This window comes from Pezoporus flaviventris, unplaced genomic scaffold (genome assembly GCF_033815535.1).
Source record: "Pezoporus flaviventris isolate CSIRO_AGI_PZ_B2104156 unplaced genomic scaffold, CSIRO_AGI_Pfla_v1 ptg000007l, whole genome shotgun sequence".
NCBI classification, from domain to species: Eukaryota; Metazoa; Chordata; class Aves; order Psittaciformes; family Psittacidae; genus Pezoporus; species Pezoporus flaviventris.
Window position 1 is genome coordinate 62,640,989 of NW_026892555.1, and position 24,710 is coordinate 62,665,698.

The following is a 24,710-nucleotide window of genomic DNA, read 5'->3' on the forward strand; positions in this document are numbered from 1 at the left end:
CCTGAATTTAATCCTCATTTTCTGTTTGAATGCAGGGCCACCAGCACCCTCAGGCCGCAGTCTTTACACATCTTTAATGGTGTTGTGCACATCCAAAATGTATATAGCAAGAGAAAAAAAAAACAAACCCTACATGTAAATATGCACATGACTACATTCTGCTCTTTTTCTCACACCCATACGACTGAAATGAAATAAAAGGCCAATTTCAGCCCTGAGATACACGCTGACTACTGAGGTACAGTTCCTATTTACACCCAGGCTGAACTCGGTTAGCCTTAACCTAATTATACTTGACCTAAGTATAATCTAGCACATCATCAGAAACTACTTTTTCATTTTAAGGCAAACACGTCTTTGCGGCTCAGAGAAATGTAGGCAATCAAGTCCATCACTTTGGTATGGGCTTGGTTGCAGTTCCTGCAACTCAATGGAAAAATCATTTTTCCTACGCCCCTAATCTGTATAAGACTCATATTTGCACGTCCTTACTGCTTGCTCTGTACATAGAGAAATCTGTTTTTCACAGGGACCATAATCTAAGACCTCTTGTTGATTTTAAGCAGCGTTTAGTGCTTCTGGAAAAGCTCCTTAGGTAGTGGGCTTCACTCTACTATTTAGTAGTAGTTTCCCTTATGTTTGCAGAAATCTTGATCCAGGAGTCATTTAAAACAGAAAACAAATAAAAACTGCCAATACACACACACCCCCAAACCAGCCAACCAACCAACCAAAAAAAAACTACAAAACACACAAACAGGAAATACTAAGTGAAAGACAATTAGGGGATTACATTTGCATGGTTTAAAGGGACACTGGAGATTTTTGGTATGTGCTTTGCTAGTTGTTCACTGGCCTAAAATTCCCACCCCCGAGAAAAAAACAAACCAAAGAAGAAAAGGCCAACATGAGAGGACAGTATGGCATTAAGGATTCTTATTTCCTTGGCTGTTTTCAGAAATAAAAGTGGTTACCCACAGAGGACACACAGGAACAGCTTTAGGTAGCTTTCCACAGTAGAAAAGAGGTATCTTCCAACCCACGTCTTCCAGCTATTTGCAGTCACAGGAGTAACTTTGGTGCCTCAGGCTTGAAAGGGGACCCACAGAGAGACTTTCCAGCTGTGTCAAGTGGCCCCACACCAGCATGGCCAGACCCTGCTGCTGCCCTTCCTCCCTGCAGAAGGAACCTGTACATACTGTCATTTCCCAAAGAGCCTAACCTACACCTAATCCTTAGAATAATGTAAAAAAAAAACCAAAAACAAACAAACAAAACCCAAAGAAAAAAAAGCCTTAAGAAGTGGAAATTGAGCACAGGAGCCACCTTCTCTTAGTCTCTTCTAAACGGAGACTCAATGGCTTCCCATGAAAAATCAGAGAAAAGTCATGAAGCACTTTTGGTGAAGAAGCTATTCTGTAGCCTTCTGTGCTCTTGTAGCCTGAGTAACTGAAAGGGGCTAGGGACACATTTTCAAGATCTTTATAGAAAGATATAACTGTGACATAAAGCTACCATTGGTATCTTATAATCTTTCATTAGGCAATTCTGAATGCACTGTACTGTGACTTTAAATAGCAAAGAAATATCTATTACTATAATATAGAATACTAATAAGTAATTCCTATGACAGAAGAGCCTATGCATGCGGGAAACAAATGTGAAAGCAGTGAAAAACTTCACTTTCCTAAAGTAACTCTGATTTCCAGATTTTGATATGGAACTTTTTAATCATTATGTTTGAATAATATTATGGTTTTGGTATCTAATACACTGCTTTAGATTAGGTTTATCAATTGTCTAATAAAGCAGTGTGTTCATCTCCTTTGTCTTCTGGGTGAGGACTCTTTTATTACAGCGTAGTATCTTTTTGTTTTAATGCTGCTCTGCAGTGGATTGCCAGCTCATTAATTTTTCTGCTGTAACACCCAAATCCCTTTGCTGATCAGTGTGCTGGATGATTGATTCCCTGCTCCCAGACTAATTTTTTACATTGGGCTGCATTTACCATCTGGTAGATAAATCACCCAAAACACTCAAATTCAGAGTCTGGTTCCAGTGATCCTCTTTGTTTACTCAGCCAGCAGCATGAATATCCCTTGCAAATGTGGAGGTTGTGCTCTCTCACCTGGATAACTCCCTTATATTACAGACAGAGGTTTTAACAAAGAGCATCGAGATAATGACAGGCCTCTTCTCACTTAAAAAAAAAATAGGCAGCTGTTCTTTGCATTTCCTAGCCAACTTTTCTGTTTCATCCCTACCATAGGCACTAGATTCTGATGTGAAAAAGAGCATTTATTAAAGCTCAGAACCAATTTTGCACATTTCAAACACACATAACTATTTTCACAAAGACATTCTTTGTAGGTGTAAACATCCACATAAGCAAAGGACATCCTTTGCAGTTAAACAGAGAAGAAACACAATGAAATAAATTGCCTTCCCAACCCATGCTTTAGAAGAGAAAGTATTTCTATAACCTCAACAGGAGCCTGCCTATTTTATTTTCAGTTTTATAACCTTGAAATGATACTTCCATAAAGTTATACTTCCAATCAAGGCAGGAAAAAGGAGCTCTGCCTCACAGAATTGTCTAGGTAAACTTCTGTAGAGGTGGAGGATGAAATCAAGGAAAAGCTGCTGGAGGGGGATGGTGCTTTATGAGACTAACAGTTCATCTGCCCAGCACTGCACATGGTGGTATCGCTTGTGGAGGGCTCTCTTCGTTTAGCCTAAGGATTCTCTGCTGTTCTCCTCTGCCCCCCATTTGGCACAGCACACTGACCTCTTCCCCTCCCAGAGGGATCAGATAAAGGCAGCACACAGTCAGAGTCAATACTAATTAGCAAAATGTAAACATTTAATTAGAGCAGTGCTTCCCTGAGTTTTAAAGCGACACACTGCTACCCAGCCACAATGTTTTAGCTAACTTTCTATGGAAATACCAAGGCAGGGAAAAGGAACTCTGCCTCACAGACTTGTTTAGGTAAACGTCTGTAAGAGCTAGAGGAAATACCTGTTGAAAATGCTGTTTGAGCTGTCTCCCTCAACCAGCTGAAGGCTTTATAGCTTGGTCTTGTGTTTTATGGACACCCTTAAGGATTGCAACTTACAATTTCAAAAGCATTCACTCATTTTGAATGCCCAGACTATTTGGGGCGTTTTCTGCATAGATACTGACACCTTTACCTAGCCTTTATCTCAAGCTTTTATGCTGATTTTCTTAACATACTTGCTTGGTTTAAAATATGAAAGGAAATATAGCAACTGACATTTATCTAGTCACTCATTCTTCATATGTGAAACTGCACGTGAAACAGCCTCTGAATAGGAGACCGAGTAAAACTCTTGCAAGGTACAACAAACTCCTCTCTATGCTTCAGATTTAATCAACAGAGCACTTTCTCATTGCTGAAATATGTGTGTTTATAGAAGCTTTTCTATAGTCATATGCAAGTAGCTGTGACAGCAAGATTTCACTGCGGGCTGTGTGTTTTTCCTCCCATCATCATATGCAGCACTCACATGAGTTAATAACTGAGGCCGGTTAAGCGCCTCTTGAAACAGGATTTTTAGGTCAGCAGTAGGTGAACACTGAAATGTGTCAAACTCCTGAAGCTGGGTGGAAACGTGCCAGTCTGGGAAATAACCAGGGCTGGATATGGGGTGAAGCAATTGGAGCTCCAAAAGCTGAACATTTTGAGTTCATCTTGAGCACGCTACGGAGATCAAGGGTAGATTAACTGGAGTTTGCACAGACCCACTTCTCTGGCTCACCCGACACCCCCATTCACCCCATCTGCTTCCACACTGATCCCGTGAGATTGGTGTGAGGCAGAGATGCCTCAGGGTCTTTCCTCAAGGAAGCCGGCTGTTGCCTGATAGCCAGCCAGGCACCTGGAATGGGGCTGCCTACAAAGGCTTTGCAGGCAGACAGAGCAGTATTCCAGTAGGTTTTGGCCCCCCGAGCAGACCTGAGACAAATTGTTTCATGTCCTGAACACATTTCGGTCTGTTATGAACATCATACCTGTCCTCTTCTTCAGCTGCACCCCACAGGATGCATTTATGCATCTTAAGGAAGCACAGAGAGCTTTGCGCCTACTTAAGATATACAGGAGCACAGTAAGGTCTCAGCCTGGTAGAAACAGGCTATGGGAGGAGCTGGCACCTGCCAAGAGAAGCCAGGTCCCTTCAGAGAAATTACTGACAGTTCTGTCTTGTCCCTGATTTTCTTCTCTTTCATTTTCACATGTTTTCCTGCTGGTCTTAATTAACACTATTTCTGAAGCGTGGATGAGGATCCTGCCAGCTTGTACACGGTTATATAACGTGGGTGTTTCAAGACTGTATTGCAACTAAATTTATTTTTATAATGCTAAGTAAAAAGGGAGGTATTACAAGGATTTCATTTTATTTTGAACTAGATCCTTTAAACACTGTTGCTGCAACACATAATCTATTATCAGAGAAGTCCTGTCTTTTCAGCCCTTAGAAATTGTCTGCTGTAATGAGTGTTTAAATTATCCTAAAATAAATCCCAATTTGCTTGTCAAACACCACCTCCTCACAAACCACACTATGACCAGTGGGGCAGCTTTAGAGCAGCTCGAAAAAAATGAACATTAATATCAGTGTAACAGTAGATTGCTCTCTGAAACAGAGAAATTCACATCAGCAAATGTGCACATATGCGCATATGCACATTTGCACGTATGCAAAGGCATGCAGAGCCTGGGGTGTCCCAGCTCCCATCCAGCCAGGCCTGGGGATGTAACCGGGTCAGCAAGAACAGAAGTCTTCTAGGTACATTTCTAGCAAAGATCTTCACTGGCATGCATCTTGCTCCCCACCCCACAGAGGACAGAAGTTCCCTGGTAAGAATCTTTAAGTGAAAATGATGACCTGGTATTTTTTCTTTTAAAAAACAAACAATCAGACAAACAAATAGGAGAACTTACAAGCCAGGAATTCCAAATACTTAAACAACTAATGACACCACTAATACCTACCTAATAATACAGGACGAAATAATCCTGCTGTCAGATACTGTTGAAGCCACCTGTGAGCTAAATTAGAATTCAGGATACATTGTAGCTGTTCACCAAGACAAGGGGACAGATTTAAGGTTCTCCGGGAAACTTTAATTTGATCAGATCACAATTTTGATTGCTGAACTTAATTCTAGCCAGAATTTGTCTCTTTCTTCCTATCCTTTTCTGGAAGAAAAGTACCACACAGATAAAACCCATTTTAACAAGAAATGGTTTCATAAAATAAAACTTACTATGGACTTATTTAGTCAAACAAGCCCTTCTCTACACACCTGGGAGCTCCACAAAATACAACTCCACTGTCTCTCTTTTTGTTCTTGTATTTCTAAATTGTTAGAATTCCAAGATGATCTAAGAATAAACTACAACAATTAGAGAGAACTATTTAGCTTACAGCACATTATTTAATTATAATTTTCTTATTAGCTAAAGCTATTCTTGGAGTAGAATGATTTTTCAAGAATCATTTATAAAAAACTTTCTTGGTCTTCAGCTCTATTGACTATTACAGACTGCTTAGAAAAAGACAGGTTTTCACCTCAAAAATGCCATCGTTTTCTACCTCCACTTCCATTCCACAGTTTCTGTATGGGCCTATCAAGGAGGATAAGCAGTAGTCTAGAATCAGAAGAACAGATCCTTATTCAACATCAGCATTTTTATTTCCCCAGTTGTTACAGCTGTTGTTATTCTGGGAACTACTGCTACTACCTGCTTTGTGGACACTCGCCAAAGTTTGGCCACAGGCTGGAAAAGTCACAAGCACTTTTAGTTGACGGATCAATGTTGGAACGTGATAATCTCTTTATAGGAAGAGCGTAAATCGAGCCTCCTGTCAATATCAGTGGGATTCTCTGTCTTCATACTCTCTACTCAAAGACCTTGACCACGGCTTCTTTTTTTTTCAAGCCCAAGTAAATATTAACTCTCCCTTTTATCCAGTCTACTGTCAACTTAGCAGAAAAGCAGCAGGCTTTAAATACAAAATACTTATGCTTACATCAATAGCAAGAAAAGGGTCAGACTTCTTGTTTTCTTTTTAACGCAAATTATAAGAGAAGTCTTGGTACCTTGGCAGTATTTTCCACAACAAACATAGCTCCTCTTTTCCTCTTCTCAAAAAATGATAAAAGAAATTGGATTCAATCCAGTTCCTTCAGACAGACCTCAGTTGCTCCATCACACTACCACACTACCATCCCACTAGTGACAATGATGGAGTGATGTCTGTTACAAGATGATTTTCTGGAATTCTGACACTTTCAGTTCTACTTTAATTACCTTTTGGCTCTTTAATTAGCATAAGGATCTGTACTGCAAGGACATTTCATGTCTAGCTAATTATACTAAAGGGAAATAAATATGTGCATGTTACTGTCTGTGCTTTAATTTCTCTTTTTAATAATTGTCTTTACTTTTTATTTGTACTTGATTTATAGACATGCCTCACAATAGTTTCTCAAAGTGATATGTAACCTGACTGAGCTTAGATCATTACTTCAGAAGTTTGATTGGCACAAACAGGTATCACATTTATTTGGCTTACTGCTATAATTCATTTATGGAAACCTAAATCATAGTATCTTAGATAAAATAACTGATTATTCTAGTCCTGTCTACAATTTCAGATCAAATTTATCTATGCAGACATAAAAGGATGTGTACTTCTTAAAACAATTAGGTTCATTTATGTGCACATGTACCTCTCTGCCATCCCCTGCTTTTACATTCCCACCAATGTGGCATCATATCTTTAGCACAAATTATTTTAGCCTTGTTTAACTTAGAATGATATACCAAAAAAAAAAAAAAAAAGCCCTAACAAACCCTCACCCACTTAATCTTCACAAAAACCAAAAAGGGTACATCTGTTCCAGCTGATAAGCACAGATGAAAGCCAGTCTTGAGGCCATACCTCATTCTGGTTCAGCGAGTCCCCACTGAGCCCAGGCAGTAACCAAGGCTGAGCTCCAGAGATCAGCAGTGCCTGAGGTTTATATCCTCCAAAATCCACGTTCACGTCTGAAGCATGGATTGGGCACAGGCAGGGCAGAGAGAGCTGCATGTTAATGTTTAGTTCTTCCCGAACAGTGGGGACAGTCTGGACCAAAGCTTCAGACAATACACGAAGCTGGGTGAGGAGTCTATATAAAATTCATTTTGGCCAACTCACTCATAAACTCAAGTGCTCGTCTCAAGTGCAGATGAACAAGACACAAGTAGTTTTAGACCCCTTCTTATCCTAAAGAAAAAGGCAAAGTTTTCAGCTACAACAGCTGGCATGTAATAGGTAACATGCCTTTAAAATAGTGACAGTTCATTCTGGTTTGAACGTTAAAGCTGCAATTTGCCAATAAATACAGATAGCATTTCTGAAAGCGTGCCTTCTGCTCAGTGCTGACCTACCTTAGATGATTCTGAGAAAGAAACCCTTGCAAGGGTGAATGAATAATCATCTCCCTAGGAAACCAGTTCCTGAGGCACTGAGAGCCTGTGCCCCAAATGTTGTGTTTCTAACCCTACCATAGTCTTGTTCATTTAGCTTTTTAGCACTTTTAACATTCTCAATGTCCCGTTCTTCAGATATCAAACCCTTTTGCAAGAAAACAGAGTCAGCAAAGGCAAAGTCACTGGCCAAGCAAAGATGGTGTCCTGCCAAGGCTAAGTAATCAAAGTACTCCCCTGCTTTGGCATGGCCTCCGTGACCTCAGATTTTGCTGCTTCCCACCATCCCCACAATCTGTGAGCACTGAAGAAGAGCACACCACTGGTGGCCCTCACAAAAACTACAGAAATTCCTCATTTCTAGTCCTCGATTACAGCAGCTGTGAATAAATTGTATGCACTACATCAAAGTGCTACACAGTGAAGACTTGAGCAGATAATTTTGTCTTGAAATATGTGTGCTATGTTTCTTCTGCTAGCACTGGCATCTAATGATATTAAGCCTGGAGGATCCCTGCAACAAAATCTGGAGGGCAAGACTTGAAGGCACCTAACAAAGTAATGGAAACAAAGAGTCCATAACTGAACAGACTCCATTGCACATCAAGGAAGTAGGAGAACAACAACCTCAGCAGGAGATGCAGAGGAAAAAGATTTGCAAATTCTGAATGAGACCATATTTACTGATGGTGGAAAATAGACAGAAGCAAGGATGAGACAAAAAGAGGTATTATTTTTCCATGGTACCACACGCAGCTCCAGTAGCAGTGACAGTAGTCCTTTGGGTGTGTGCAGTGATCAATAATTAATACAATTTTTCTCTTCTATTGTTATACTGCACAGACTTATGATCACGCTCCTCGATATTTCTGCCTTATCAGTCTTTAAACTGGATCTCCTCTTGCTTGTGTCACTCACCTTGTGCCCTTCCCAAAACTTCTTCGCCTAAAACTCTGTTTGCACAAGGGGAAAAGGCATGCTTTGAAACAAAAGCATATGATGTGGCCAGGTTTTGCCACCCTTGTCCATCCTCTGTGAGTTGCTCCCACTCCCAGCTGTATTTTTTCATACTGCTTCCGTATTGCTGCTCATGTAACAATCAACACATTTGATTCCCATCCATTCCGTCCCTCAACCTGCTCTTGTCCTGCCTTCAGATGCTTTTGTCCTACTGATGATGTCTACCACTACCTTCTCATCCTACCACATTTTAAAATATCAAAACACATGAATTTTGCTTGTGCTTGTTGTACTCCCATTGGCTTAGTATGTACTCTGCTTCACCTCTCTCTTTTTTCTACTGTTTCCACATTCTCTATTTGTCTAATTTACTCCTTAAATTATTTCAGGGCAGAAACCATTTCTCCAAAGCATACTGAAGGTTTAGATAATGTATACATGGTGAAGGATGGCTCCCCTGTAGCTTTCTCTGCTATTCTCTCTAAAAATTTACAAGCTTTTTGACAGCTTGCATTTCCATGCTCAATAAACAGCCCATTCCTTCCAGACTAAGGAATCATTCTAGCACAATATAACTACCTTCCTTTGTCCCTCTATCCCATTCCTTCTCCCTAATCACTAATTTCCATCTACTTTTATCTACAAACTCTTTCAGACTTGTTATGACTGTGCAAAAGAAAAGCTTTCATACCCCTCAGAAGAGGAATTCCATGAAAGTGAAGGTGTCCTTAATTTTTCCTTGACCTCACTCAATCCTCAATAAGCTATCTTGAAACTATTTTATCTTTACACTTAGAGAGGATTTAAGAAACTGGGAGCAGCATATGGCCTAAGAGACTCATAAGAGGCATGTGGAATTGTCCCATATAAGCATATTTTATCACATGAAGGAGCAGCAAGCTGAAAGGCTTACCAACAGAAACACATCCCTGTTAATTAAAATCCCTGGGCGTACAAATCCAAACCAATGCACTGAACAGAATCCCTTGTTAAGTCTGTGCACCTCTCACCAAAATCCTCAGCATTTGGTCATTTATGATCAAACTGCAACCTCTGTGGCTGTCACAGGTATGACCAAGGCATATCGTACACCAGAGATTCAACCAGACTGAAACTGCAACTGAGGATGCCCGCGTGAAGTGTGTGTGTCTCTGGAGAGAGGACCAGTGGACTAGGAGCTCATGAACTAACTACATTTTGTACTTACTTTTACTCTCTGGATGCTTAACAGTAGCTTAATAGTAGTTCACAGCCTTTATTAAGGACACAAATGTTTTATAGCCTGAGCAGAGATGCAAGCATCACACCACCCTATTCACAGACAGTCAGTGACTATCAGAAATGTTAAAGAAGATGACTATGGATTGCTCTGGGAATAATATAACATCTCTAAAACATCAAACTAAGACTCTCCTTTCCAGACAGAAAACACTAACTTGGTTTTTACCCCATTCTGGGTAAAATGGGGCTATTTCATTTTCCTAGATTAGCAAAGAAGTATGGACTGACAGATGAACAAACACATACAAGTCCACATCATCTATTAACTCCAGATACATCTTAATTCTCTGTTTCCTGCTCTAATCACTTGATTATATGTTCTTCCCTTGGCCAGGGATGATGCAATTATATCATAATTTAACAAAATTATGCATGGGCTGAAAGGGCAGAATCAAGGCTGAAAAAGCTATCTCTTAATTTTCATGTTGTTTGCCTGTGTCCTCCACCTTGCAATGATCTTTTGCTGCAGCAAACTCTTTCTGAAGCATTATATTCTAAAGGAATAAAGGAGCGGAGTACAGCATTTCCTAAACAACTAACAGAAAACAAAGGTAGCTACATAACCTAGTGATGATAAAATGTTACAAGATCAGGAACAGCCCCCAAAAAGTGTAAAACTGTTCCAGGGCAGCAGGTCAACCCAATGCAAACAGGAGAGAAGGATTTTGCATCTCTGAGTATGACAAGTACTACTTTAGAGAGCTAAAATGTTTGAAGAAAGAGTAAAAATAGCGCTCTTAAGTCTAACTTTAAGTGCAAGTAGCAGTGTACGCAGTAGCAGCCCACTGAGAAAGGTGCTAATGCCAACATCTGGCCCTGCATGTAGATACAGGCAACTTGTCTTTTTCAGGGAGTAGCTTATCCAGTAAAAGTTAATGAAGCTACACAGAGGTATGAGAGGGGAAAATCTGTTCCAGATACCATGAGTTGGTATTAGTCCTTTCAAAATTAATGTTCAGAACTGAGACACTGCAGTTTTGCATGAAACAGTTAACCCATAGCAGAATCTGACTACTGCATTTTTTAATGAAATTTGCCTTCATTATTTTTGTAGTTACTCTCCAAGCAGTGCCTGCCATATATGCCTATATAGCACATATATTTACTTCTGCTTATTTTTAGTAGAACTGAATCATTCTGAATGTCTTCGATATAGCATACGGTCTTCTAATTCCAGGTTGGAAAGCCCTCTTTCTGTGATGGTTTCTAAATAATGGTGTGCTCCACATTACCTTCGAAACTTCCTCATATATTTCATCAGCCTTTCATATTTAATCTCACTGATTTATGCACATGTCATGGTCTAATGACCCACATGTCTCTGATGGGTAAGCCACTAACGCCAGTGACACATTAACCTCTTAACCTCTCTTTAAAAATAACCACGATACTCAGACAAATAGAATGGAGAAGTCAGGCAGCAGTACAACAGTAGCGTTGTGATACCGCACGCTACTGCAGTGTACATCTAAACTGGGTAAAATGAAGAACAAATGAGCGTATCAAAGAGTGAATAGCAGTTAGATTGATTATATTGCAAAATCATCTTGCCACAGTTTGCTGGTCAGCAAATTTGCAAGCCTGTTCTAGCAGCATTATCTGAATTATAAAAATGCAATTAGGAGGAAGATTGCAATTCCATTCACTCATTTCTTGAAAGCTGTTACACAGGTTGGGAGCCCTATCCTGGAACGTATTGAGAGTTCCTTCCAACGAGGAAATTGCCTTCCAAACCCCGCTGAAGACAATGGGAGTGAGGGGCTGAGTGCACAGGGCAGAACCGTTCATCACCTTGGAGAAGGCACTTTGCGCGGCTCTCACTGGCCATCCTTGCAGTGGAATAAAGCCATCATTTTACAAAGCAATAGGAGGCATACCCAGCAATTTTTCAGAGAAAAAAAAATAAATAAATTACTTTTTGTAAGTGCTAGTTTTAGAAGAAAAACAAGTCTAACAAATTGCAAACTTTGTATTGTATGTGTTTACTTCGTTCTACTTTGAAAACACCATATCCCTCAAGATACAAGAAAACGTGCTGCTGTCATGCCAAATCAAGCCACACTGAAACTGTATTATGCCAGCGTATACTTATGCACAGGATGGGCAGGCATTCTCCTGTCATAAAACCAAAGCAGGAAAAAACCCTAAAAAGAAGCTTATCCTGCGCACACTACAGGGTATTTTGCTGCCTGCATCTCATGCAAAGTGGATCTGCACAGCAACCGGAGGAAGGAGGACGGATGAAGAGCCTGTCCCGGGTCTGGGCTGTGCACACGGACAGGGTGACACTGAAGAAACAGCCCGGGTGAGCACAGTAGGGGCTTTCATCCCGGCCGGTTCTTCCCAGCTCCCTGTCCGCGGCAGCACCGGTCCGGCGCGGCGGGGAAACAGGGCGGGATGCGGACAACCCCCGGGGCGGTCGGTGTGCACCTGCCAGCACAGAGGCGGGGGGGGGGGGGCAGAGAGGAACAAAAGCCGAGAGGCGGCGGCGAACTCTTTCCTTTGGGCGGGGAGCCGGTGGAGAGGGGGCTCCCCCGGACCCCACTGTCCCTGGGGAGAAGCATCACCCCGCCGGCCGGGGCGCCGGCCCGACGTACCCGCACCCGGGGCCGCTCCTTTGTTTTCCGTGCCGGGAGGAGCCGGGGGCCGCTCTGAGCCCTCCACGTGTACGCGTGTTCTGCCCGCACGGGTGTGCGCGGAGCCGGCAGGGCGTTCGTTACCTGAGCAGTTGATGCCTTTCCCTTTGCCGCTGCCCTGGCACTCGGAGCCGGGCAGCGGGTGGGAGGCGCGGCCGGCGGGTAGCGAGGAGAGGGCGAGCACCAGGAGGGCCGAGGTGTAGCACAGCGCCAAGGGGGGTCCCGCCCGCAGGAGCGGTCGGGCGGCGGCCGGGCTCTCTCCCAGCATGGCGAGGGGCTGCCGAGGAGCAACGCCGGCGGCAGCGGGATGGCGGCGGCAGGCCCGCAGCATCAACCGGAGCCCGCGGCGCCGCCCGGGCGGGACCGTCCTTTCTCCACCGCTCCGAAGCACACCTTCAGCATCCCCACCGCGGCGGCCGCACAGACTCGCCGCTGCCGCCTCCTCCTCCACCGCTGCCCGGCGGCAGGCGGGGCTGGCCCCGGCGGTGCGGTGCAGCGCGGCTACTGAGCCCGGCGGAGCGGAGGAGAGCTCCGCGCCTATCCGCCGGCGGGGGCCGCCTCGCCCCAGCCGCGCTCCTTTGTGCGCGGCGCCCGGCAGCGCCGCCGCTCCGCCTGCAACAAAGGGAGCGGAGCCGAGGCGACCGCTGCTGCTGCTGCCGCCGCCGCGGAGGAGGAGGAGGAGGAGGAGGAGGGAGAGGAGGGGGAGGAAGCACACGTGATGGCAGCCCCCTCCCCCGGGACCGGAGGGGAGATGAGGGGTTTCTTCTCGCTCAGCGGGCAGGGCGAGCGGCGGCGGCCGCCCCACTGGGAACGGTGAAGGGGCCGGACCCGGGCGCAGCGGGGGGCCGGGCCGGTGGTGGGTACCGCCGCCGAAGGGCGTGTGGGGATAGTAATGATGGGTGCATGTAAGCCGAGCGGGTCCCGAGGGGCGGCGAGGAAGGCGGACCCCTGGCAAGACGTTCGTCATCCCGGGAGGTGGTTTGTTATTCACTAATAAGCCGGCGTGAGTGGGGATGGGGAAGAAAGCAAAGAGAGCATCTCTGCGGCTGATTAATTGTAAGGGTTGTGTTTAATATTTACGGAACAGCACGTATGGCGGGAGCATTTGTATCGATCCAAGTAAATAAACATGTTTACAGTGAAGGTAGTGACTTCTGTAACACTGTTCTTTTACTGTCTAAGGGTTTTTCCAGCCTCCGGCATGGGAATGCTTCAGAGGGTCAGAAGCACTGCAAGGGTACAGGCTGCCAGGCACATCGTACCTTGCGTTGCTGTTGTAGTGTGGCTGAAAGCTTTGTGTGAATTGACAGCACTGTTACCGTTTTCACACAGGGAAACCACAGGACAATGCTTTACATTCAACAAGACTTTTTCCTGCCTCAGTCGTCACTGACATTTCATACAAGTTTTTTAATCCACTGTACAAACTGTTTGTACTGCCCATCTGCTTGGTCTCTGTGCTGCTGGATGTCACCAGCTTGCTGTAAGGTATAGCTGTTGTGTGAAGAGACATTTGAGCAGTTCGTTAAGCTGAGCAGTCAAGAATAAGGCCATAAATCCCACAGTAGGCTTTGGGGTAGGCACAGTGGTCAGACACATAAAGTCAGATCATTGTCTTTCTAAATGTAGTGATGAAGAGACAAGTCTTGTAATACTGTGACTGAGAGCAATTTCCTTTTGGCACAGGGGGTTTTACGCTGACCGCCTCTGCCAAGCAAACTTTCATATCACAGAACCACAGAATGGTTTGGGTTGGAAGGCACCTTAAGATGCATCTTAAGGTCATCTTGTTCCAGCCCCCTGACACAGACAGGGATACCTTCTACTAGACCAGGTTGCTCGAAGCCCCATCAGCCTGGCTCTGAACACTGCCAAGGACGGGGCAGCCACAGCTTCCCTGGCCAGCCTGTGCCAGTGCCTCACCACCCTCATAGTGAAGAATTACTTACTTATACCTAATCTAAATCTACCCTTTTTCAGTTTAAAGCCATTACCCCTTGTCACATCACTAGTTCTGTCATTACTTGCTCCTTCGGCTAGCACCAGTGCTAGACATCGGAAAAGCTCTGCTCATCAATAAAGTGAGGCACATTAACCTGCATGGAGCCTGTTCTGCTGTAACTGGGCTGCTGAGATACATTGACCAGGATGTTTCAAGCTTGCTAGATCTGCGTACAGCAATCTGGTCAGCTTAAGCTGATAAACCTTTCAGTTCTTTAGGCCACAGGACAGGAACAGATCTTGTGTTTTGAAGGTAGTACTTTGCTGTTGTAAGAGCAAATACTCCATATAACCCTTTCCATAAACACAATTATATCCATCTTAAGCTAATTATGCTATTTTCCTGCACTTCTTGCTGGAGGGCTGGAACTACCCTCACCTTTATGTTAGAAAGCTCCTTCTAATGCCCAGCCTGAACACATTCATGACCAGTTCATACCCACTTGTCCTTTTGCCATGCAGTGTTTCAGTAAGGCATTGCTCTTTCCCTTGCACTGAAATCTATAATGGATTTATAGGCAGTAGTCATAGCCACTCTCAACTTGTCTAGCCTATCAGGAAGTTTCGTTAGTCTCTTCCTGTAACAGAGAGCCTCTGTAACTCAGATTTTACTGCACTAGATACAATTTGAATTCAGCTTTTTTTTTAGCATAGCTGATATACAATGTGCAAGTTTTTCACAAAGTATTGCCAGTCTTTGCAATGGAGGTAGTCTCTCCTGATTTCTTCCAAAACTATCTCGTCTCGTACAGCCAATTTGCTTTTTATATCACCAAATTTCACTGATGGCTCAGGGTCATGCTGTGAGTGACTGATACAGGCAACTACTTCTTGTTTGTCTGTCCATAACAGAAATGCCTTTTAAAAATGTCTAAGTGCACGACCTTATCTTTTCTATTATTGAGTTTTGTCTCATTTCTGTTATTCCAGTCCTCAAGATTATGTAGTCATCTCTCTAGAATATTTTCTGAACGTCCTTTCTATCGACAGTTCTGCCCAGCTCTTTGTGTCTGGAGCACTCCCACCTTCACAATATTGAAAATATTTGCTAATACAAACTATTGCTCCCAGAACAAACTTTATGAATCAGTGACAGTACTTGTCCCAGTTTAAACATTCCCCTTCCAGGGCAGTGCAGTGAGTTCCCAACTGAACTTGCAGCTCTGTCTCAGTTCCCTGTGTCTTTCAGCTTAACTAGGCAGTCCGTATGAAAGCTTTTAACAAGTTCAGATAAATTGTAAGTAAACCTCAAGGGGTCTGGCTTGGGGATTTTGTTGTTGTTATTTTTTAACCTGCTGGGATGGATGGGATGCCACTTTTTTTAGCTAGAAAAGCAGTATCTGGGTTGTGCTATCTGTCTGGATGCATCTCCAGCTAGTCTTAAGTGAGTGATACAGTCATGCTTGGTTGGCAAATTCACACTATGCCAGCTGGGTATTCATTCTTATTCTGTTCTTTGATACATGTATTAAAAAAAAAAAACAAACCAAACCTAAACACTTTCCTGCCAGCTCAAGAAGCAAAAGAACTCCACAAGAATTTGAACAAGCTGCTTCTGCAACACAAATTGTTACAGGAGGAGGGAATGCCGCATCAATGAACTGGCAGATCTGGTATGTCTCTGTCACATTTGGTACCTTCCATCTTTGGCAAGTAGATGTGTCTTTATTGCAATTATACAATAATTTCACTTCTGCTCACCCCCAACTGCTCTCCTGTGAAAGTAGGAAGCTCTAAAGATTGTTGAAAATTGTCATCCTCAGTGAGCTCTTGAACACCAACAGCCACTTTTCAGTCCGCTGCTGGTGCAGACAAAAATTCTGCCTTCCCTTATTTTTATCCAGTAATTGTAGGAAGGAAGATGCACAACCAAAGGGAAGCAGGGAATATGCAAGAGCAGAGAGGAGCTGCCAGACCAGTGAGAGCAATTTAATTTGCCAGAGATCTGGATACAATGCAGATATGCTTAACTGTGAAAACACTACTTTATTTTATCTTAAGAGAACAAAATGGAGAACAGAGATCTATTGATTGAAGTGAACTGAGTGAAGCCATTAAATTGTTCTTTAGATCCCCTGTACCTCTATGCATCAGGCAGTAGAATCCTGCCCTTGCCAGCTATTTTGCCAGAGTATTGTGTTTATTAATCTCAACTTTAATTCTTACCAAAAAAAAATGTTTCCAACTCCTGTAGTTGTGAAGAAGACATCAAAAATATTAAGAGGATAAACTGGAACAGTGCTCACATGAAAAAAAAAAAAAAGAACACAGAAAGGCTGAGGCTGGAAGGGAATCTGGAGGTCACCTGCTCCAACCCCCCTGATCAAGCAGGGCCAACCTGAGCAGGCTGCACAGGACCATTCCTGGCTTTTGAATATCTCCAAGGTGGGAGACTCCACAAGGTCTCAGGGAGACCTGCGCCAGTGCCTAGTCATCCCCACTGTAAAAAAGTGTTCCCTGATGTTCAGGAGGAACCCCTGTGTTTCAGTTTGTGCTCATTGCCTCTGATACCAAACCAAAGATGTTGTCTAACTAAAGGCAGAATCAGCCTCAATGAAATACTCAAAACACAGTTCTCTCATAAACTATTTCACTAACATTACTTTATCAAAAATACTCAGTTTATCCAATTGTTGAATTCATTTATCTGTACCAGTTTTTTTCTACTCATCTTCTGTGCTCAGATTCTCAACTGACACCTATCTAAACCTGACACCTTCATAATTTCCAAATTGGATAATACAAACAAGGATCCCACCATATTCTGATAATACAAAGGGAGTGCGTGCAAAATCAAAACAGTCAAGAAAGGACCAGGTGGTATTGGCTATGTCATTTTATTTTCACATGTAATTCATTAGCTATTAAATATTCTATTTAATCAAATAACATTAAAATTCTTTTTTCAGCTCCAAATAATTTCGTCTGTGCTATTCCTGAATGCTTCAGCAAACAAATGCATGGCCCAGGATTTAGAGTGAGGTCACTGTGTAGGACATGAGAGCCTATCCAACAAGCCCCGCATAGATTTATCTTCCACACTCACCACCTGCCATGCAGACATAATTTTGGAGAAGTTTTCTTGCCTGGAAGGCTCTTTGCTGAAGAGAAAGAATGTTTAGCACAGTACTTTCTTGTTTCTTTCAATTCAGGACTAAGTATGTGGCACCAGTCTCAGATCAGTACTTGCCCTCTGTTAAAGTTTCACATGTCCAGAAGCTTGAGCAAGTGATTCAAGTATTGAAGACCTCTCAAAGCTAGGAAAAAACCTCACTATTTGGGCCAAACTGAGTTTGCTGGCACAGTAATACACACAGAGTGAGGGCAATTGCTCAGGAAAGCCAAGCTTGAAGCTTGCTGCTCTGAGGAGGCAGGAAATGGAAGTTTCATCACTGCTTGTGCCCTCTCCCCACCAATATAACTTGATCATGGCTCTGAGGCAGGCAACAGGCAGTGGGGCAGTGGCCATTTTACTGACCTGTTAGAGCCCTGCTGCCCCGTGCAGCAGTGTCCTTTTCCAGCACGTAAAGCTGTCTCAGTGCCTCACCAGTTTTTGAGGCAGCAACACATTCAGGCTAGCTGCTCTTGAGAAGCAAAGATCTCTTTCCCATGTTTTGCTATGCTTCTCTTTTCCATCTTACACTTCACTCCTGTAGTTCTTCTCTTTGTTTCCCTGTTTTTCTCTTAACCTCTCATTAACCTCAGATGTTTACCTACATTTCGTTTTCTTCTCTGATTTTCTGCTTTTCACTTTTCCACTCACCATGGTGCCAGATCTGTTTCTTTTGCAGTTGTTTTGCCTCTCATTTCCCAGAATATCTCTGTTCAGTCAAAAAGGCACAAGTAAAAGCCCATTTAGGTCAATAAGATGATATTTAAGAACCAGACAGAGATACCTTTCTTCTCATTACAATTTCAGTACCTTTCTCAATAACTTTCCTTCCTGTTACAATGTCCCCTTAAATCAAGAAGTGTTACTGAGCCCATTTTGCTGCTGAAAGAACTGGGGCACCAAGAGATCTATTTTTTTTTTTTTCCATCAAGAACCACAGGATACAAAGGAATCTGTAGCCATTGCAAACCAAAATCCTTACCTTTCAAAACCCAGTTTCAAACATATGCTTCTCCAGCACCTTTTGGTTCCTCCCAACGCTAACACCTTCTGTGGACTTCTGTCTGAGGGTGGTGGCAGGTGTGAGCTATAAAACATTCTCAGGGCCAGCACAAATATGCTTGCCCATGTCACTTGTTTTCACTCATCCATTCCAAGCAATCTTTCCCCTTTCTTGGCTTATATAATAAAATACAAGCTGTCATTTAGCACCTTCACATAATTAGGTCTTTTAATCTTTTCTCATTAATAAATTCTTCAGCACGTTAATCACTTTGTTACCCTGTTCTCAGTTTATTCTGATTTGTTGACGTCTTTCTCTTACTCAAATACTGCCAATCTCCAACTGCTGATTAGTAAAAGTGATTCCAGATCCTGATGAATGCTTTTGTCACTTATTGACCAGACTACTTAAATTCTTGTTAGTGTGGACCCGAGTGAATCATACTTAGACTGCAGCTAATTTACAGCATAGTAACCTGTATGCCTCTAGGCGTACCAGGAAGGTCACACCCTACTCAGTTTTTCCACTGTATCCATAACAGAGTTATCAATACTGCTTTCAGCTTTTGGCATCCTTAAAGGCAAATACTTAGTATATTTCACTGAACTTGAGCTGCATTGCCCCAACAGCTTTCTGTATTCTTAATCAGATGGGTATTCAGTTTGCTTTAAGTGTCATTTTCCATTAATAAATAGAGTTATGGCTCTTGCCAGTTATGCCATTTGCTTGGAGAATACCTCTCACGTTGTTATCTGCAATTCTTAACCAAAATGTAAAAGCAAATTAAAGTACGTCATGTTTTATGCTGCATTTAATTGTCCCCGGTGACTGGTTTTAGTAGTACATTATAAAGTAAAGTATTCTCAAACATTTTGTCAAGGGACTCTGTCATTTCATTTTTATTTTGTTTTAATTTTTGCAGCAGAACCACACAAGTGGATGCAGCATACAGTCTGTCAGCCCACTAAAGACATACAGAAAGGGACTATTACTTCCCTGTGCTGTGAGTGTATAATTCAGAACTGCATAAGCTTTTCTTTATTGCTATATTGCATTGCATTTCCCAGTCTAATTTTCTTTAGCCTTCTGCTGTTCTCATACTCTAGTTTTGCATAACTTTTCAAAGTTTATTAACCATTTCCATCATGCCGTACATTGATTTCTATCATTATAGTTAGCCTTCTCAAGCATAGCCATATGCGTTGTTATGAATAGCTATATTTCTCATGCTTGTATCATTACTAATCTGTCTAAACTGCTTTTTATTAGTTATTGTCATGTTTACGCAAATGCGACAGCTTACATTGTCCTTGATCCATGTTATATATAATGTTTATAAGCACAAAAGCAATTACATTATCATTATGTTAATATGTAACTATATACTTAGGAAAAAGAAATAACTGTCAAGAAGCAGAAACAGAAAATGTGTGGGGTTTTAACATGCACAGTGATTGTGGCATGTAAGATAAGAATTAGGCAAGGTTAATGAGAGATTAAGGGGTCTAGAATAACGGCATTCTTAAACTATAATATATTCTTATCTTGTTTCTCCACAAAAATTCAGAAAGAACTTCCAAATCTCATGGAAGCTCAGTGTGTTTCCATTAACACAGTAATATGGTTTTTCCAGTGGAGCACATCTCTAAATACTTGCAAACCACAACTTATAAATAGGAGGTTTATTGGATTTCCAGAACCTCGTGAAATCTCCTTTGGTAGATAATAAAGCCAAATGAATACATTTCCATAGGAACTTGTCTAATATGATTACATTTGTGTCCAGAAATATGAGACTATTAGGGATTTAGACTGTCTGGAGCATTAGCTATCTTACTTCATGTGTTTCTCTCTACCTGCTGGAAGTTTTCAAGATAAGAACACAACCCACTGGGTAAGCTGTCACACCATCTGACAAATGGCAGTGAGGGTGCACCTGGAAATACGACACTTTTGGCCAGTGGTGGCTTTGTAGTGAATTAGGATGATTTTGCAATGGCTTGCGCATCTTTTTTTAAAGAAAGCTAGCTGTACCAAGCATTTCCCATCAATCACTTACACAGCTGTAATAAAGGTCTGAATTCAGCTTCAATCTTTTTGACAGAGCGATTTAATAAGTAGTCCCTTAACATCAATAGTGAAATTTCTGCTTGGAAAGGTAGGAGATGAATATAATTTTATGCAGATAGAGCAGATCTCTTGACTTACTGCAATCACATGATTTGTTTGTATGCATTTGTGTCTCCTGCCCTAGCTTCCCCTCAAGAAATGTCATGCCTCTTCCCCTAGATGGATATATAGTGATGACCATTAATTTGCTCAAAACCCACCTGTTTCTGACAGATCAAATGTACTTGCTGCTTCAAGACTGGGCTTCTTCTGCAGGATACTCCCATGACGATTCTGCTGGGTTGAGGTGACCAGGAGCGGCTCTCCAGGCTTCCCTGGCCATCAGCAGGCTGCCTGGCTTTCCTTCTTCAGGTTTGTGCACAGATGACTCTGTTACACAGGGATGAAACCTCATCACTAATCTGCCTAAATATCTGTCAATGCCCTGTCATTTCATAACATGTCTCAACTATATATCTAACTGGAGTTGGAGCAGCTACATTTCCCTTTTCTGAGGCATGTAGCTGATGTGTAAACACAACATACAGCATTTGCATATGCTCTTGAAACAGCATTGCTCTGTGTTTAATAGTTTCAGGTTCTTTTGTAGAAAATGCAGGCAGCATTAGAGTGTAGATTCAGCAGGTATTGGAGTATAGTATTAATTACACACAGTGTTTGAATGTGGAACTTTTCTCTGTATCACAGGGTGCTTCAAAGCTTGTAAGGTTCACATAAGTCCTCCTCCCTGCCCCAAGATATGTATTTTGTGTCAGGAAGTGGCACTAATTGCTTGTAAGTAGGGAACAAGCTAAATTTGCTGAAATATATCAATCAATATGAAAGCACTGGCTAAAACTATTAAGAGAGATGCACTACATCTTACATAAAGAGAAATGATAGGACTATTGTGCAGCCCTAAGAGATACAATGAAATATTACTCCTATGTGATTATTTCCTCCCTGCCTGAAAGACATGGTGTTGAGGATACCAATGTGAGTCATAGTTAACTTTCAGAATATCATTAATCCCTTTGTTCTTCATCAAGTCATGCACGCTATTGATGCTCGAGATGATGAAAGGAGTATTACTTCACAAGACCCTGAACTTGTTACACTTCTTGCTTTTACAAAGGGCTAAATGGAATTGCATCAGAACCACAAAACCTGTAGATTGCTCTAAAAAGGCATATTTTTACCAAGCACTTTCTATGCCTAGCAGCATAATCTGTAGTGGACTTATTGTTGACACAGCTCTGGATATTTATATTCCTTCTGAAACAGCACAACACGATTCTGAATGTCGTGTGGAGCTTGACAATAGGATTGCTACTGAAGGAAAGAGAACTGGTTCTGAACCGTGTTCTGAATTTCAATATGCACACAATGAACTTTCACATGATGGCTGAGGGGAAATGAGAAATGACTTGCTTTTGTTAGTTCAGTTGAATTTTATGGAGCATTTTTTTTCATCTTTTATTGATTAGTGCCCAGTATCACCCAGATAACTCATTCTTAAAAGAATGTTTAAGTGAATTTGTAGTAATGATGGTAGCATGCAATCTGCTTTTAAGGCTCCATACTTGGAATAAGACATGTTTCCATTTATTCAGTATAATTCATCAGGAAGTTATATCACAGTTTTTAATTCTATTTTTATTTCTGTCACTTGAGGTGTTTGAAATGTGCAACATCTATATTACTTAGGTACATTACTTTGAAATACATTTTAGTACGCAGGAAAGTATGTTTCCCAGATGGATATATTAGACATATTGGTTCCCGTACCCCCAGATATGCATCCGGCTTGCACCACTGTGGGTAAGACGCTATTGCTTGAAATGGCTTCCTGTACATACTGTCTTTTCACGTTATACCCACTTTTAGCAAGAATCTATCCCTGGGAACAAATGGTGGAAGGGCTGCTAAAGTCTCTTTATGCTGTACAATATCACAGTTCCTCCAGCATAACTGCTGCTGGGATGAGCTCAGAGCCAAATACGGTCAGTGTAACTGAGGAGAAAATGTTTAAGCTGTTCTCACGCTAAGAACCAAGGTGCTTAGAGTCTGCCCTCCAGAATGCATATGCGCTCTTGCATAGCCTCAGCACACATGAGGCTCCCAGCCCACCAGACTTTTTTTTTAATCCCTGTCTCCACTTCCTTTTCCAGGACAAGATCCATATGTTGAGGTCGTGCTGCTCACCCACTCATGAATATGAAGAGGACAAGTTTGCTACTAAGAGAGCCAAAAAGGACAAATCAATGAATATGTCTCGGAGATGCATTTGGTGTTGTTCTCCTTTCACTGTGCGCCACTAGGCAGGATCAAAATCCAATTTCTATTTGCCTTCTGGGAACCTGCATTACCAAGAGCTGTCAAAGCCACATCCTTTCTGCCTTTCTGAAAACCCTCTCTGCAAGGCAGATGGTGGGCCAGGAAGGAAAAGGAAACCTCATCTGCCATGCAGGCCTTTGTTTTCGGAGTTGGGAAGAGTCTGAAAGTGGCTTAGTGGGTATAACTTGACAGACCTCCCCACTCTGCTGAGACACTGGCCAGGACAAGGGTGGCATGGCGAGAAGCACTGCAGCTGGCACTTACAACAGCCCAGTTCTGACAAATCAGGAGAGAAACAGATGTGTCACGTCCCTGATTTATTTTAGTTTACTACTGAAATGAAAGATGCTGAATTGAAATGAAAGATGCTGAACTGTGAGGAACATTGTAGTCATAGTGATGATGAACAGCACAAGTGCAGGTGAGCATGTATTTTATTAGAAAACTATTGCTGTACATGTTCGTTATTTGCTGACTGACTCCTGTAAGCAATAAACACTCTTCTAAAATATCACTGTCTTGGTGGCAGGCTTTTTCTACATTATTTTAAGCTGAAAAGGCTTAAATCTGCAGAATCTCAACTCCGTCAGCACTTATGTGGACTTAGCTTTATGTTTTTCAAAAAGATGATCAGGAAAAACATCTGTTTCCTTTAAGTATTTATATGCTGAGTTGAAAAGCAGCTTACAAGTACCTATGATACACAGCTAAGAATCCCATCTAGTTCTATCATATGCACTTGGACATCTAAGAAGAAAACAATACAGCTGATTTGCTTTCATTGTTCTAAAGACTATTGTGAGAGAAACAGGAAAAGTCTCCTATTAATTTACGATAGTGGGGGAATGATATTGTTAGATGTCTTCACAGGAAAGAATTAGAAGTAAGATAAATATTTAACAAACTGTTGTTGTTGTTCAAAAAGTTCTTATTTTTATGGCTAGACAAATGAGCATTAATTTCTAACACTTGTCCTGGTTTTGGCTGGAATATTTAATTTTCTATCTAGTAGCTGGTGTATGCTGTGATTTGTATTTAGTATGAAAATAAAGTTGATAACACACTGATGTTTCACTTGTTGATGAGTAAGGCTTACTCTAAGTCAAGGGCAATACAATTTCCCATTCTCTGCCAGTGAGGAGGGGCACAGGAAGACAGGAGGAAGCAGAGACAGGACACCTGACCCAAACTGGCCAAAGGGATGTTCCATACCACAGCACGTCATGCCCAGTATATAAACTGGGGGGAGTTTGCCGGGATGCACTGATCGCTCCTCCGGTCAGGCTGGGTATCAGTCAGCGTGTGGTAAGCAATTGCGTTGGGCATCACTTGTGTTTTTCCTTGGGTATTTTTTTCCTTTCTCTCCTACTCCTTTATATTACTTTATTCATATTATCATTATTATTGTTGTTGTTATTATTATTATTGTACTTTATTTTAGTTACTAAGCTGTTATCTCAACCTGTGGGTTTTACTTTTTCTGATTCTCCTCACCATCCCACCAGAGGTGGTCTGGGGGAGTGAGCAAGTGGCTGCATGGTATTTAGTTGCCAGCTGGGGTTAAACTGCAACATGTTTAAAAGGCACTTTCCCACTAGGGAAGAGAAAATAATCCAGCAGTACAACAGCATGATGTTGCTATTTCAAACGTTTTATTACCAGTTTGAGGTATCTGACTAATTACATATAGCAAGAGCTTTTTTAGGGAATAGAACATCATTTTAATATTACAAAAAATGCATTAGACAAAGAAATGTAATATGAAATTA

At 42.0% G+C, this 24,710-nt stretch overlaps 2 protein-coding genes across 2 annotated transcripts in view; one reads left to right on the top strand and one right to left on the bottom strand.

The window, feature by feature from the left end:
• TMEFF1 (transmembrane protein with EGF like and two follistatin like domains 1) overlaps positions 1 to 13,361 on the bottom strand; it is a 119,815-nt gene extending 106,454 nt beyond the window's left edge. The window contains exon 1 of the mRNA XM_061449008.1: positions 12,464 to 13,361. Coding sequence (XP_061304992.1) covers positions 12,464 to 13,346 — 883 coding nt within the window. The 5' untranslated portion in view covers positions 13,347 to 13,361. The remainder of the gene's footprint in view (positions 1 to 12,463) is intronic.
• LOC133267073 (dynein axonemal heavy chain 5-like) overlaps positions 1 to 24,710 on the top strand; it is a 459,819-nt gene that overhangs the window by 283,261 nt on the left and 151,848 nt on the right. The window lies entirely within an intron of this gene.